Genomic DNA, 17014 nt, shown 5'->3' with positions numbered 1-17014 from the left:
TGTCATGGTTAAACACAGATTAGCAATATTTGGCAATGTAATTGCTTTTACCTTTGTTGGCAAATTTTTTTTTAGTTTGTTTTGTGTTTTACATTGAATATAGGCTCTAAAATACTTATTGTATTTAAAAAAATTGATTTTCTAACACATCACTGAATTAATATTGTGATAATTAATACTGCAATATTATATATAAAATTATATTAACATGATTTTTCATTAAATAAATGCATTTCAAGTCCAGCTAAACTTTTATTTGTTAATGTAATACCATATAAATATTGAAATATTGAATATTAACACAAATATGAAATAATAATGTGATTACTAAACACACATCTGCACTATTTTTTATTTAATAAAAAAAATAAAATAAATGCATTTATTTTCACAGATCACAAGTCTGACTAACATTTTGTGTTAATGTAATTACTACCAGCAAATATAGAAATACTGAAAAATAAGAAATATAAATTAATAATATGGTGATTAGACACAAAGTTGCAATATTATATTATATTAGCATTTGTTATAATTTTTTGTTTTACATAAATGCACTTAACCAATTACTGATGTGATCAAATTAAATTTTGAGTTTGTTAGACATACTAACAAAAAAAGTGGAAGGACTAAACAACCCTTATAGCAAATAGTTCCACTCACTTATGTGCCCAGGTGTTATTTTGTAATTTTCTACTATTTGAAAATGATCATTCTGACTTTAGTGTATTTGTGACAAAAAATAATCTGCTTCATTGATTTCCATTTCAGTCCCTCACATACAGTTCTTAAAAAGCTTTGTAAAATTCTGCTCCACTAGTATTAGACCTCTGTCCCAAACTCTACCTGTGAGCCAATACAGTTTTATTTACATAATGCAAAAAAACACATGCAGAAGAGATCCATTCAAAATAAATCATTTATTTCAAAGTTGAATACAAATAAATTAAAACAGACCTATTTAACAAGCATTCAAAATCTGATGTCAGTTTTTTTTCTTTTTCTTTTAAAGGCAAGCAATCTGTCTCTCGTGAGCATCAACCTCCAACAGCAGTGGCAATAACTGTACTATCATGTTACACTAGTCTGCAAAATGTGCAACATCACAGTACAATCAATGAGGTGAAGTGCTCAAAACTACAATACTTTTTCACATAACTGGTATTTGATCAAAGCTACCTGGGATCCAGTTACAGAGAGACAAAAGGACCAAACGGCTCCTTCAATTACACATTTTGCTTTACAAAGAGTGTGGTTATGCATTACAGGATAAAATCAGCAGCTGAGATCCAAAGACATGTCCCAAATAATCCTCAGAACATGCAGATCTAGAACAGCTTTGGAGAATCATAGAGTACTAGGACCATGTTTAAAAAAAGAAAAAAAAAAAGAAAAAAAGAAAAAAAAGTCACCCTTTACTTCATGCAACCATCATTCAATGAGTTCACAGGCAAAGCAAGCATATCAGCAACCACACATTACAGTCCTTTTTCTCAGTGACTAAAGAGAAGTTATAGGAAGCACTTGGTGTGATGTAGGAATCCTGCTAGTGACACATTCATGCGACTGGTTAGAAATGGGTTTGGCAGTGAGAACATGAGCCTGCAATGCTGGAGGAATCCGGTTTCCTTTTTAATTTGCTCTTCTTTGTTCCCATCCATTTCCAATTCCATAAAATCTCTTAGATGTAAAGAAATCCTTCTGCTAACCAATGCTAAAGCTTCTCCTCTGCATCAGTGCAAGTTTATAGAACAAATCTGCTCAATCATGTCCATATATAGACCTATATTATAAATTGTTTACTATTCAACAACATACAGGTCTCCAGAACTTCTGCCCAACCCAACAATAATATTAACACATGTATGTTTGACCACCTCTAAAATGCATACTTCTAAGAGCACTGGCCAGGCAGGAGACCTCGTAAAGTTTTGGCAGTTGAAGGCAAAGGTAAAGCAGACTTCAGAGACTAGGTAAGGAGCCGTGCCACCTGAGCTTTTATTTCCTCATCTGGGTGGGATAGGAGAAGGGGGAGCCTGCTGTGGAACTGTGAGGAGCTGTCCAGCAGCACACAGTACAGAGAGTCCTGCTGCCTCCTCAGAGCTTCAGCCACCTGCGCAGATGGCCTCCAGGCCCGCAGGTTCCCCACGAAAAACAACAAGCGAAGGAGCACATCTGAACTTGTGCAGCCATCAAAAAGAAGCACCAGGGATGCTGGAGCCTATAAAAAAAAAAAACACACAAAATTAAAACAGCACTTAACAAAACTTGACTAGAAATGCACTACACTACATGGACAAAAGTATTGGGACACCTTCTCATGCAATTCTGTGAGGATTTGACTGCATTCAGCGACAAGAGCATTAGTGAGCTCATCACGTTGGGTGATCACCACCCCACATTACCCCCCACCAACTCCCAAGCCATTCCTAAATTACTGAATGGAGCACCAACCACCATTCCAGAGAACACAGCTCCACTGCTCAATGCTGGGGGTCATTATACCTTTCTAGCTCATGTTGCCAATACATTCAATGTTTATCTGCTCCAGAGAGTCCTATTCTACTGGCAATACTTTTCTACAGTATCGTAACTTAAAGTAGGTGAATGAACTCATTACAAAGGGTTTGGACATGTACTATATATATTTAATATGGCATCCTGTCTAAAAGGCAAAAGATCATTCCCAATTAAAAATGACCTACAAGAGAAGGGAAACAGGAGAAGGTCGGAATACCTCTGTTAAGACGGTGGGGTAAACAGGCCAAGTCACGACTAAAGTCAACCTTTTATAGCAGGCCAAATCTATTTTTACAGACTTACGGCAACAAGGGGTTGCACTGACATCAGCTACAATAAATGGAAGCTGCTGCACGCTGTACAAGAGTGTTGCCAAAAATGATTCCTTTATATTCATACTGTATGTAATCTGTAGGGAATGTATTCACACGTTACCTGGGTTTGTACTATGTCATCCATCATGTCTGGATTGGATGATAAATTCACTAGAACCTTCAAAACCTGGATCTGTAGGCAAAGGAAACCACAAAGAGTGATTCAATAAATTGTTAAAAAGTTGAGCGGCTTTTTGATCCAAAACCCATACTCAGTAAAGTACCTGTAGGACTTCATTGCTCACTACAAGCAGCGACAAGAGGAGGGTGATGGAGTTCTTCATTAAATGCTGATGGTCATCTGTGATAGTCAAATTCGTAAGCAGCCTCAGTGCTGCCAGCTGAAGATCTGAGTTCACAGGGGACATCTCAATCAACTGCACCACCGAGGGAACATATATCTGAAGAGAAAAGGCACTATTAAAAGCTACTGTAAGGAGCTGTGTAACATGAACACACACAAACACACAAGACCCTGAAGCTCACCTTCAGCTGCTCTTGATTTCGGATATTCATGCTCAGGTTATTCAAGGCATTCAGAGTCTGCACTCTAACGTCAGGCGAAGGGTCAGAGAGGAAGCCTGCTATGATGTGAAGGCCTCCGAATTCTCGTAGAAGGTCCTAGAAAGAGAAATGGCTTTAATTCAGCGGTGCTGAGGATGTAGCACCCGGCAGAACTGTCTAATCCAAATAATAAAGTGGTGGGACTTGAGGGGGCATCTGAAGATCAGAGCCAGGTGTGTTTCAGGAGCAGGACTGGGGACACCTGGTTTACTTCATACCTCAACAGATTTCCTCACACAGTCCAACTAAAACCAGGTAGAGGTTTTCAATGCTTTTCAATGCTTATGCAATAAGTTGGACGAAGCAAGTGTTGGGTGCTGAGACCTGGTTTACTGTGAATGCAGCAGCGTTTCCTAAGGTTATGAGGACTTCTCGCCTCTCTGCTGGGTTGGGGCTACTCTGGAGAAGAGAGAGGAGCATGCTGAGGTGCCTTGGCTCCAGACTCCCAGGAGACTTGGAGAGAATTTCACCTTAGGAGGAAGAAGAGGGACAAGTGAGTGGATCTGGAAGTCACTGTTAGCAATTATGAACTGTAATATGGAAAATCTTGATCTTTAGAAAATCTTGATGATCTTTAGGACTTGACAAGTTAATAACTACATCAACATCAGGTATGAAAAAAGCTCAGTTCAGCTTAACCTTCATGGTAATAGCTATCTAGAACCGCCAGCTACCAGGAGTGTTATATGCATGCTAGCCAGCCAGTCCTAGTAGACAGGTAGGTCCACTCGTCTGAGTGCCTGTGCTCAGTGCAGTGAGCTAGCTAGGCTAATTCAGCTCACAGCTTACCTGAAGCGACTTCTGTGGTCAGGTTTCCTCTGTCATTCTTACTAACGACATTAAATCCAGACACTTTGGCCACCAGGCTCCCCGGCTGCACGGCTGTAACGTTACTCTTTCCGGGGCTCGCTTTGTCTATCTGCGCATCTCCTCCGCGCCCGCGTAACAGCTTGTAGAGCCCATACGAGGCTCCGGCTCCTGCAAGGATCCCCAATATAGCCTTCATATTAACGTTACCCAGCCGCGGTATGAGGCCATCTTCTCCCATCCTGCAGTCAACGTAGCATTTCATTAGGGCGTTTTAAATAATAGTTTCTGTTAAGGGAGCCCTTTTCTGACATGCCTGGTAGCTCCGCTCCGCATTTGTTTCTAGCTAGCTAGATATCTACCAAAGTCTCTGGCTGTTGCCCAATATCGGAGTCGTCTTCGTGGCCTAACTAGAAGACCTAAACTTTCTAGGCTTTCTAAATAGTAAACGAGTAGAGCACTGGTCCAGTGTGTGATTTGGCTGGAATAAATAGTATGTTGTAGGTAGCGCTAGGTAGCTATGTTAGCTAGCTAGGGCGTAGGTATAGTGTAGAACCAGGCCAGAGTGCTACGCACTACGTAGCTAAGTGCACTAGTTAGGGCACGTGTACGGCGTTTGGAACGCATCCGTTTGTACTCGCGCATTGGTGGCCAATCAAAACTGACCATGGGGTTGTCTGGTTCTTGCCTCAGTCTTGCATAAGACTGGGCATACGTAGTATCCACACACAAGGACCATATGATTTAACAGCATCCTTCCTTCAATCTATCTTCATAGCTACTTCTTCCTGGACCGGGTTGTGGTGGGGGGTCCGGAGCCTACCCAAAATCATTTGGGTACAGTGATGGAAAATCCTCTGGACCGGGTTGTGGTGGGTCCCGAGCCTACCCAAAATCATTTGGGTACAGTGATGGAAAATCCTCTGGACAGGTGTAATTCAGCATGGTCAGTTCACCTACCAGGTGTTTGTGGGAGGTGGAAACTGGGGTACCCATAGGAAACCCATGCAGACTTGTGGAGAACACAACACTCACTATTTAGTACAATGAAATTTTGCAGTATATGTGGAAATAATTCAAATAATTAAAGGAAATTTGTCATATTAGATTACAGGATGATAGGCTGACCTCCGAACAGCTATTTACAGTTTCTGCAGTTACTATACACTGGGTGCTGTTGCTTATACGATCTTTAAAATTGGTCTACATCCATACTGGCCACCGTTCTTCAGTCTCAGCTCAGTTAATATTTTTTTAAATAAACTGAAATAAGAAAAACCCCACATGTATTTCCTTTGCAGGGTCTGATAACTCTTTGTACAAACCACAGTTTGTAAAAGCTGACTGCTGCTAGATGTAAATAGATAACTAATACTGGAACAGAGACACATCAGCAAATTCACAAATTTGTTCTCAACTGTTTTTTATTCCTGAGTAGTCATTATTTATCACATGGTAACATTTATTACAGAGGTTGTTTTGCCAGCAGTTGGGTGTGACTTTTAGTGACCACACAAATAAACAATAACCATCGCTTGGGCCTTGGTAATAATTCTTACAATTTTATAAACATAAACATAATGTCACCCACTGAGCAGGAACACTGCAGGCAAGTGCAGGATCTGGAGCTTATGAACATGCATCATTGCTTGGATTTATCTGATCAGTTGTCAAAGTCAGTCTGATTCAATCTACATTTCACCTGCATCAGCCAACAGGTCCACAGGTCATACCTAATAAGACAGACTCAGACAAATAAGACTCTATGCAAGTTCAGTAAGTTGTCATTTGACACCAGTGAAATTTGTGCGATTTTAAGGGCCATTTCTTTCTCGGCTCCCCAGTTTAAGTGTCTCGAACCAGCTCTGGGTCTTAAGGCTCACAGCCCCTCTGTCCGCAGTAGCCTTGATCCAGCAGTCCTCCTGAGTGCCACCATTCAGCTGGGCTGCAAAAGCACACACACAAAATCAACAGCACAGAGAACAGGCAGAGTGTTATTAGTAATGCCAATCTTTGTGTGTTTTTATCCCAATTATAGCACATTTGTTTAAGCTAGTCTAGGTCTGGTGTATTAAGTCTCTTTTTCCTTCTATCATTTATAACCTTGTTCCTTGACTTGAATGGTAAAACCGATATTACTCAGGGATATATAATACATTTATTTACCCTTATTTTATTGGTCTTTACCTGTTTATACAGGAAGTCCCAATGAGACAACAGTGGTCTCATTTCAGTGGGATCCTGTTTACATGGCAACAAACCACTATAAATAAAAACGCTGTAAATAAAGCATAAAATAGCATCAAGTTCAAATGAATGACCTCTGCTGCTCCCACTTCCACTGAGATGTCAAGCAAAACTATTCATGGATTGTGGTCTTTGAGTGTATGCATGAAAAACCAAGCAAAACAATAATAAAAAAATAAATAAATAAAAAAGAACATCCAAAGGTTTCCGCTCAGATGGCCTGCAATTCTGGTGGCTGGGATAACATCCGAGTTAATAGAGAGATAAAGAGAATACTCACCCATAACTACAGTTTTTCCATCCACTGAGTGGCGCTCTGTCTCCTGAGAGATTTCTGAACTGATGTCCACTGTGGTCCCACACAGCTGGACCCCTGCTTTCATTGTAGCTGGCACACGAATCCTCACAGCACCTTTGTAGAAGTGTGTGTTTGGCACACAGAGAAAGGAATGAATTACAGTAATTTAATCCTTAAAATGAGAGATGGCAGAAATACGGTATACTTGGTCACATTTTGCCAACACATGTAAATGTATTTATTTACTATTGCAAACCAGTAGAAGGAAGAAATACCATTATTAACATAAAATAATAAAATAAAGTGAAGAGCCTAGTATTCAATTTTATATTTTTACTTTGAAAATGTTTCATTGGTGTAAATGTGTTTCATAACAAGCAGTTGATTGAAAATGTACAATACATTCAGAAAAGAATACATCACTATCTAAACTATTTAAATAAATGCATACACTGGATTAATGCTGAGTTTAATTTACCTCAGGTGTCAGAGCACATACCTGAGTTAACTGTGTTCCGAAAATTGTACACAATTTCAAAACATTTCCAAAAAACAGTTAACAAAACAAAACTTTGGAGTTTACCAAAACTGCTTTCACAATCCCATACAGGTGTTCTATGGCAAATTAGGTCCCAGGTTTGAATTTTTTGCAATGCCAGTTGATAACACATTATACAGTATTTTGCAAACCCAAGATCTTGGAACACACACACAAACACACAAACTCTTAAAAATAAAGTTGCTACAAAGGTTTCTATAAGCAATGCCATAGAACAACCATAAAGGAACATATTTGTAAATGGGTGTGTGCAGAACTATTTAAAGGTTTTGAGGAAGTCGAAGGGTCCTGGTAAAGGTTCTTCACACTTACAGCTCCTTCACAAAAAGGGTGCTTTTCTTTCTCATTGTTTAAAGACCTCTTTGCAGCACCTTTATTTTTTCCAGTGTGAATATGGAGCTAAGTATGTACAAAAATGTGCAGAATATTATTTACTGTACAGTATACACACACAGAGCTAACTACTAAGTGGATGAAATACCTTGCTGGGTATGAAGTACAGCTGTTCCCGTTTGGTCAACATATACATCCATGTTTCCAGCGGCAGTGAAGGCTGTCAGAGCACCGCTCGAACTGTCTGCAGAATCACAGCGCTTATTTATGACTTATATTAAATACAATAATACATTTGTGAATTTCTGAGAGAGAACATTCACATACCAACGATGATGTCTCCTGTGCTGTTCTGAACATGTGCTTCACCTGTTCAATACATAACGGCATGTAAGTTATGAGTATTAACTAGAGATGGCATATCCGTATCGATGGGTGTCAGAATTGGGCTGATAGCAGCAGAAAGTGCTGGACTGGACATCGGAAATTCACCTCAATTCATCTCAAAATGATTTATAAAGATATATCATAGAAATATGTGACAGTCATGGTTTTAGTGTTGGTATCAGAAAAGGAAAAGTGCCATTGTGCCATCAAATAAACAGTATAACAGCTGTATACACAGTACAACTTTTCTATAAAATTCTAAAAGGACAGGAAGAGGAAAGCTTGTTCTGGATTGTATAATAACTACTGGACGTCTTCCATAGCCCAATAAATATTCATTTCAATCCGTGAGAAAGAATGTAAATCTGGTGCAGTTCCACTTACACGTTTGCTTGAGAAATGGATGTGAAATAAAACAGTAGACTGGTGCTCCTGGTTCTCACCGTGTAAATGTCCAATGTGGACTTTCCCGGAGGAAGAGGACACTGAACTGGACTCAGCATAAATGGCTTTGATGTTCAGTGGCCCCCGCTCTGTGGACACATTCATGGTAGTCCCCTGGATCTTTTTAATATTGACACTCTGCGAAAGTCACACAAACAGTGAAGCTCTTGACTTGTTAATTTTTCAATGTTAGTGATGTGTACAGATTGTGAAATAAAGGGTGTGCTATTTACACTGTCTCCCGCAGTACTGATCTCTATGTCACCGTGTATAGTGCCCATGCCAGTGATGTTTCCTCTGCTGGACTGCACCTGTACTTTGTGACTCTGAAAATTAAATCAATTATAGGATCAATTAATACTGCATAAGCAAAACATATAAAATATAAACATTCACTGCTCTTTATAATGACATATTACTACAGAAAACTGAAATCAGCCTCACAGTTTGCATAAACAGATGCAGAGATAGATACATACATTTATCCATGCAGTAAACACACACACACAGACTAGGGAACAGTGAGTGAAGTGCCCGGAGCGGTGGGCAGACTTAGCTACGGCACCTGGGGAGCAGTTGGGGGTTAGGTGCCTTGTTTAAAGGCATGTCAGTCATGTCCTGGCTGCTCAGGGGCTTCACGCAACCACCCTTACTAACTTTCAGGCCACTGGCGCCCCTCACTGGAAGAATCTGAGCCACTCTGATGAGCCAAATTCTAGTGGCCAGACGCTGTAATTGGTCAAAACATCTTCAAATTGTCAGGTCTTGTGGGGTGTTCCCGGTATGCAGAGGTCAGTACCACCAAAAGTGCTCCAAGGAAGGACAGCTATTGAACCGGCGACAGGGTTACGGGTGCCCAAGGCTAGCCCATCTGTTTCCACAGAAGCTCTACTGTAGCACAAACCACTGCAGAAGTTAATGCTAGCTAAGACTTGTGGAGGTCATGCCTTGACAGGTATGAGAGGAGGGACCCACCCAATATGAGGCAGGTGGTTTTAATGTTATGGCTGGTTGGTGTAAATGCAGACTAACATGGAGTTTTTAGATTCAAGAATTTATTACCTTTACAGACTGAAGGACACAGTGACCATTTTCTGTCTGAACCTGACAGAGATCACTTTCCATCTTCTGGATCCTCACACTACCTGTTCCTCGAGTAACAACTTGAAGATCTGCAGAAACAGAAACATGAAAGATCAGGCGGGTGCGGATGTTTTGTGATGGGACAAAACTGAACCGGAGATCAGCAGTGCATAACTGAACCTTCTTAAACCACCTCTGAAGGATTAAGGATAGATTCCTTGATTGAGTTCCAGTTCTGTCTGCCAAGCTATTAGTTACAGAGAACGTAGAGATTAGACAAGGTCCTGAGACAGTGGATTACTACCACATCCAAAATTAGACAACCACTGTATTATCACCGTTATGCAAAAAAATTCCATAGAATTTGGATTTTGGCTGTTGTCCGTTCCATTGTGTCAAATTGTAATTATTAATGGGCATATTTAAATGCTCAAAAATGACCTGGATAAAAATAATATTACACAAATTTCCCCATTTTCAAGTTTTTTATGTGCACAGGTCACAGGTGCACAGGTCAGGACATAAATGTATGGAAATGCTTGAATTAATGTTCAGGATATTACTCTACAGCATTTCACCCATCTGTGGTAGTGAAAACACACACACACACACACACACACACACACAAACACACACTAGTGACCTAGGGGCAGTGAGCACACACACACACACACACACACACCTAGAGCAGTGTGTGTGTGTGCCACAGCCAACTCCAGCGCCTGGGGTGCAGAGAGGGTAAAGGGCCTTGCTCAAGGGCCCAACAGTGGCAGTTTGCCGAGCCCGGGTATCGAACCCTGTCATCAATAGCCCGGATCTCTAACTGCTGAGCCTGCTAACTGCCTCTACATATTCAGAACTAACTAAATATACAGAAATATACACAGAATATACAGAAACTAGAGGCCCCTATTGTAAAGAACTACATTTCCACACACACTACATGGACAAAAGTATTGGGACATGGACTATGGGTATAAACAGTCATGAAAAAAGGGAGAAAGTCACAAATAAATTACCACTTTTAATGGGAGTTGTCACTTCTACAGACATACTACTGGTGGTCTCATCTGAGTTAATCCTAAGTTCCTTGCTCTGGTCATCATAGTGGACCTGAAAACTGTCCAGCCCTAAATCCTGACCATCACTGCTTCCATTAAGTCCATGAAGAGCAATAAACGCCCGATCTGCTCCAGGAAAGGTGTGTGGATCTAGTGGTCGTATTGACACACTGCAGTGCAAATGGCATTTGACTTTGAGAAAGGGACTGACTGCTACAGTCCACTGTTTCAGGGGGCTGCTCGGGACAGCAGAGGAATCGGAACACGCTCGGAGAGTCTGAAGGGTGAAGCGTCCTGAGAGGCCCTGCAGGTACACCGAACGAACAACCCCGTAAAGCAAACGGAGCTTCATTATAAACGTGGCATTGAATCCAAGAGCTTCTCAATTGAATCAGCTTAATCAGACAGTGAGTTTACAGCAGCTTCACATCACGAGGTCACAACAACAAAGCGCGCAGGGATGACGAAAGCGTTCCTGCGCCACAGACATCGTGGGAATTGTGGGTAATGGAGTTTTCAGTCGTTAGTAGGCCTAACCCCTCATGAACACGTTACTTAGAACACGTTTAATGTGAATACACGTGTTCATCTACATCAAGGTAGAAGGTGGTATCTTGTACTCTTCACACTTTGTCTAGATCTAGACCAAGTCTTCTTCATCCTCATCCTCCTCTACCTCAGACAGGCTCAGTGTGACCGACACGTGCACACAGGACAGTGGTGTCTAAAAGAAGTCCAAGTCCACTTATCCTGTCCAGATGGACCATAGAGGTGTAAAATCAGTTCCACCCTTGTCTTTCTGAGCGGTCAGAAAGGTCCTCAGAGGTCCTCTTTTATCTCTTCCTGCTGTTGATCTTCACTCTGAACATCCTCATCATCTTCTGCTGGTCTGTCTTGTTTGAAGTAGCAAATTCTCCTGCTGATTTATTATTATTTTTTTTAACTTTCCAGCATCTCCTCCTCTGGATGGCTCCTCCGGCTCCTTCCTTCCGGCTCCTGGCACCTTCGGGCCAGGTTGGAGGGGTGTTTCCAACTTTTGGTACTTCTAAAGATGTTGTCATCCCTGTTTGATAATGGAGGGCTGTAGGCCTTGGATGGATGGTATGATATCAGCTGGATGAGAAGGACCCTGGCTAGTGGTTTGGTTTGGTTATGGCTATCTGATAGCAAGAAAGATTGCATGAGAGGACAGAGAGCCCATAGCTGGAGGAGTCTGGGGGCTCCTTACTAGGATGTACTAGTAATCTGCATAACTTTATGAAATATACATAGTTTGTGTGCGGTTGTGTTGTGTAAGGGCGCCCCCTGCCGGTAGAGTTTATTATCTTTGTGGCGATATAGCTGATCTATCTGGCATATATTACATATTACACATAACACAGTGTAAATAATAATAATAATAATAATAACAATAATAATAATAGAAATGTTTGCTAAGTAGCTCCATCATATTGACAAAAGTATTGGGACATACTTCATTAAACATTTCAAGGGTATTTAAAAACATCATCCTACTTTTGTTGGAGTCACTGTTTCTACTGTCCAGGGAAAAAAGGCTTTCTCCTACATTTTTGAGCATTGCTATGAGGATTTGATTGCATTCAGCTACAAGAGTGTTAGTGAGGCCAGAATGTTGGAGGACTACCACCCCACATCACCCCATTTATCATCCCAGAGCTCCACTGCAGTTCCACTGCTCCACAGCTCAATGCAGAGGGGGTTTATACCCCTCTAGTTCACACATGACATTAGGCACGGTGTCATTAGGTTCATGTTTAACTGCTCCAGAGAGTCCTATTCTATTGGCAGTTGTCTCTACAGGGACTAGACAGGCTGTGTGTGTGCATTTGCGTTGTGTACATCTGTGTTAGCTCAGCTGTTTAAAGTAATTGAATGCATTCATTAGAAGGGGGGTCCACAAACATTTGGACGTATAGTGTAAGTCAGACCTTTAAATGACACAAAGCTGAATACATGCAAGTTAAAATAGCTTGACAGAAACATTGCGTTACCCTACAGTTTACTCGATCTTGTCATAGTGATCCTGTAAGGATGGAATGAGAGTGAAACCCCTCAGTTTGCTATTTTCTGAAGTCGTATGTTTACATTACAGTGCCAGAGGGTTTCGGGATCATTCACTAGATCCAAGTCCTGCACAGAAGAATGAGTGTTTGTGTTGAGCAGAGACAATAGGTCTGTAACATTTCCTCACTCTGTGCCATTTTATCGCACCTCAGGGTCTGGTGATGACAGAATTCTGTGATTCAGAGAGGAGCGTCAGCAGTGCCAGTTCACTGTTTTCCCACCAGGTGTTTGGTTCTGGATAACTGAATCATATCACCATGGAAACGCACTACAATAACATCACCCCTTAACGCTGTTTATTCAGCTGACAGGAAGATCACAAGCAGATATTCGGACGGGATACCCCAGGCTAGGTGTTTTCAAATGAAAGTGTATACTCCTGTATGTGGGAGATGTGAATGCTTAGTATTGAGCTCACAGATCTTTAGAGCTACACAATACAGAGGATCCAATCACTTGCTACTTCTGCTACCAGGTTTCCATTCCTCACTCCAGTAACTCTAACCTATTTGCATTGTTTTCCATGTAATTGCTGAATATTGGGAATTCATGTGTGATAAACTGCATTTTTAAAATAAATAAATAAGAGTAAAACAACCTCTGACACTTCATTTCATTCAGATAAACAAAAGTATTAAAACATTAAATTAAATATATTCTAATTGTATTTTGCATATATTGTCTCTATCAAATATTTGCACATATAGCACATATAGCACAAGCTTCTTGTCACTAGTCATGGTTATTTGGAAGGATGTGTTTTCATTAAGTCTTGTCCATTTAACTTAAACCAGTTATAAAAAAATGTTATTATGTTATTTATTAATATTATTGTTTACATTTACATTTAGGATGCTCATTTCCCTTGCCCCCCACAATGCCACCCCTTCTCCCCTCATAATCATCATCTTCACGCTCTGAAAAGCTCTGAAACATAAGCACCAGGATACTATTGAATATGGATTGATTAATTTTTAGACTTTATTCTGGCTCTAATTTAATGAATGACATCTAATGTACACTATCATTTTTAATTCATCATTAATTAATGTAATATTTTTATTTGTATTATCCTTTAACGTTAACTGTAATAGTTAATAAAGTAGGATTAGTTAAAAACAAATAATTACAAATATGAATATAAAATATGTATTACGTAACTGGATAAGACAAATAATTACAATGAATTATAATAATAACATTTAAGGAATATATACATTTTTAAAGGCTAAGAGAACTAAGAATAGAATTAACTTTAACCCCAAAAATATTGCATTTGGGAGCAGCATCATACTGTAGAACAACAAAAGACATCCTTAAGAGACCTGCTGAATGTTTAGCCACTTGTGTGTTTAATTTACAGCTGAATTGAATGACTCATGGCATCATATCATCTGTAGTCTGAGCAAATGTGCTCAACACAGTCATTTTTAAAGGCCAAGTAATATTATTCTACAGCCTGGGTCGAGTCCAGATGGACAGTTCATGCATGCCAGCTCCTCATCTGAAGAGCAATAGGGAACAGTGTTCTTGACTAATGAAGTGGATGGCTAAATCACTGTGGTGCTGATGGGCGGTGGAGGTAAACCATTAATCAGGGGTTACACTAACAGAATGGCCTAGTCAGCTGTTGACCTGGAGGGTATTGACCTTTACACAATAAATAAACCCAGAGAATTTGTTGGTTGTACTGGAGAAGTGGCTGTTGTTTCTCCAGTGCTACATATCCATTCAGTGTTTATATAGTACTTCATGATGCCTGAAGGGGAATCTCAGACAGTACTGTAGATGGTGCTCCATGTATTTATCAGCACTAGGTGGCAGTAAAATGATTTGAATGACCAGTGGAGGCTGTTGAGCCTGCACATACAATACCTGCAGTATCATATGTGCATAATTTCATATTCCTGCAAATATGTATTTTCCCTCGTATATTAACCCCTTATAAAGCCTATCGCCCGCCGACAGGCTGGAAGTGTTATTACAAACTTCTATTACCACAGAATGGCCCCACCACTTTGTACAGAAGTCCCTGTAGTTACTGAGTAATACACCTTGGTGTTTGATGAGCCTTGGAATTTTAAGGAGTTAATTACTAATTAGTTAATTATACTGTGCAAAAGTTTTAAGCACCTTAGCAAAACCTTGTTTATATTTGTAGAAATAGCAATATTACATAAGATTCAATACAAAAAGTAATAAATAGAATTTTTAAAAAGTAGTAGTTGTGGTGTTGTGGCTATTTCTACTTAGAAGACCACATGTTTGATTCTAGATTTCTCCCTGATGCCATTAGGTAAATGATCAAATATGATATAATATGATAAAAATATTGTAATGAACTCGTTCAACACACCTGATTTAACCTAATTAAGCACTTATTAACCACAATTGATGATAACTGCAATCAATACTAGCTTTCCTTAAGGAGAGGTTTTTTTTCACTCATACAGTCACATAAACACACAGCCCCTGCTTACAGTTGTTGCTTATAAATTTTATATTTACTATAATATTAGTATTTTCTGTGGTGGCTTCAACTTTTGTGTTGAAAGTTCTTTTGGTTTCATGAAGCACCACGTTTGTAACAGAGAAGTGTGTGTGGTAAAGAACCTTTACGTCAAGTGATCCTTAAAAGGTTCTTCACTCTCACACATCTCTATTACAAACGGTTCTAAAGTCTGAAAGTGCAGGGCAGGAGCAGGTGGTGTGGTGAGTCTGAGTGAACAAACATATTTGCCAAGTGTGTCATAGCTCCTGAATTCCACACACACACACACACACACACACACAGTCTGATTACTGAGTGGAGAAGTGAGGCTGACCACAGCAGTGACTTTCCTCTCTTTGTGCTTTATGAGAGCAGCAGATTTATAGCTATAGGGAGGGTCACTCACAGTCAGAATACAGTTAGGAACATACAGTATGGGTAGAGGAAACTGGGTATAACAATGCACCAAAGTGAACATCTTTAACAATCAGTTACTTTATTAAATCGTCTCAAAGTCAGTAATGAATCTGGAATTAAAAAACCAAATGTTAAAATTTCCGGGTCACGGTACCTGCCATCAGCAGCCGGAGCCTGAGAGAGCACTACTGTCCTTGTTCTCTCTGTTAGGGTAGATGGCTCTCTCTCAATCCACATCTTCAGTGTGATGCTGGCCGACACGGGCGTCTGCTAGACTATGCATCCGAGTTGGGTAGCCAACGCTGTTCTACGATTGCATTGGTTGGTTGCCGGGTGACGTTGCACTGGTGTCATTTGGAAAAGAGGCGGTGGCGGGTTGCACATGTGTCAGAGGAGGCATGTGTCAGTGCTCACCCTTCCAGTGTTGGGAGCATTATATGTAAGTAACGTTCATTCCTTAATTGTCTTGTCCACTTCTTCCTGGTCAGGGTCACACCAGTTCCAGACCCTACCATGAATCGTTTGGCACAGGGCAGGAATACCATCAGACAGAGCGCCAGTCCATTGCAGGGTACCACACACAATTCAGAGCAAGGACTGAACCCACAACTCCAGGCCCCTCCAGGCCCCACCAATTTTAACATGAATTTTAAAATTTCTTAGTTGTTAGTATTTTTGCTAGTGTTAGTACTGCTGGCCTGTTATGCTTAATGTCGGTGTGTACTCCGACTGCATTAACCCTCAGGTTTTTGTGTAAAAATGCTTTAAGCTGGTCAGATTCTCAGAATCTATTTTTTGAGATATTATTTCTATGAAAATGAAGCAACACAGCTAATATATCCACATTTATTTTAGGCTTTGCATTCAGATATTGATCTCATTCCAAAACATGTGACTAGCTCCTCCCTTTCTGTTTCGCACCGCACTGTGCAAAACTGTCCATCAAAACCACACTTGACCACTTGACCACTGACCAGGATGCATGGTAGATATTTGAGTATACTCAACTTTGACACTTTTATCTATACTACATACTCAAAAACTAGCTCGTATTACTTAGTTTGCAATTGGGACACGCCCTCAGATTGTCACCTGTCTTAACACAAGTTTAAGCACATGCTGAAAAGCGTCTCTCAATCCGCTAAAATCTATCGCTTCTTTTTTTTATATAATATTTTTAAACAGTTACTTCCCATTAGAGACAGTACACTGCCCACTCCAGTACACTGCCAGTCCGAGGCAGTAGCAGCATCTCTCTCTCTCTCTCTGTCTCTGTCTGTCTGCATCCCCCTTCAAAACCACCCTCTAAGTGAAAAGCGTTTAAGCCCACCAAAGATAAATCAC

The 17014-nt window shown here is 40.3% G+C and overlaps 2 protein-coding genes across 2 annotated transcripts; both read right to left on the bottom strand.

Moving 5' to 3' along the window:
• Positions 1-905: 905 nt before the first annotated feature.
• On the bottom strand, positions 906-4815 carry armc10 (armadillo repeat containing 10). Its single transcript, XM_072663355.1, has 6 exons — positions 4248-4815; positions 3783-3928; positions 3381-3515; positions 3119-3295; positions 2956-3027; positions 906-2221 (listed from the first exon to the last, which is right to left on the bottom strand). The coding sequence occupies exons 1-6, from the start codon at positions 4528-4530 to the stop codon at positions 1970-1972; spliced, it is 1065 nt and encodes a 354-aa protein (XP_072519456.1). The 5' UTR covers positions 4531-4815; the 3' UTR covers positions 906-1969.
• Positions 4816-5671: 856 nt separating this feature from the next.
• Positions 5672-11122, bottom strand: fam185a (family with sequence similarity 185 member A). Its single transcript, XM_072663566.1, has 8 exons — positions 10636-11122; positions 9596-9705; positions 8767-8859; positions 8533-8671; positions 8030-8071; positions 7851-7946; positions 6793-6924; positions 5672-6210 (listed from the first exon to the last, which is right to left on the bottom strand). The coding sequence occupies exons 1-8, from the start codon at positions 11027-11029 to the stop codon at positions 6080-6082; spliced, it is 1137 nt and encodes a 378-aa protein (XP_072519667.1). The 5' UTR covers positions 11030-11122; the 3' UTR covers positions 5672-6079.
• Between the last annotated feature and the right edge of the window lie 5892 nt (positions 11123-17014).

Source organism: Salminus brasiliensis, chromosome 19, assembly GCF_030463535.1.
Source record: "Salminus brasiliensis chromosome 19, fSalBra1.hap2, whole genome shotgun sequence".
Classification (NCBI taxonomy): Eukaryota; Metazoa; Chordata; class Actinopteri; order Characiformes; family Bryconidae; genus Salminus; species Salminus brasiliensis.
The sequence above is the reverse complement of the archived record's forward strand: the minus strand, read 5'-3'. Positions and strand labels throughout refer to the sequence as shown.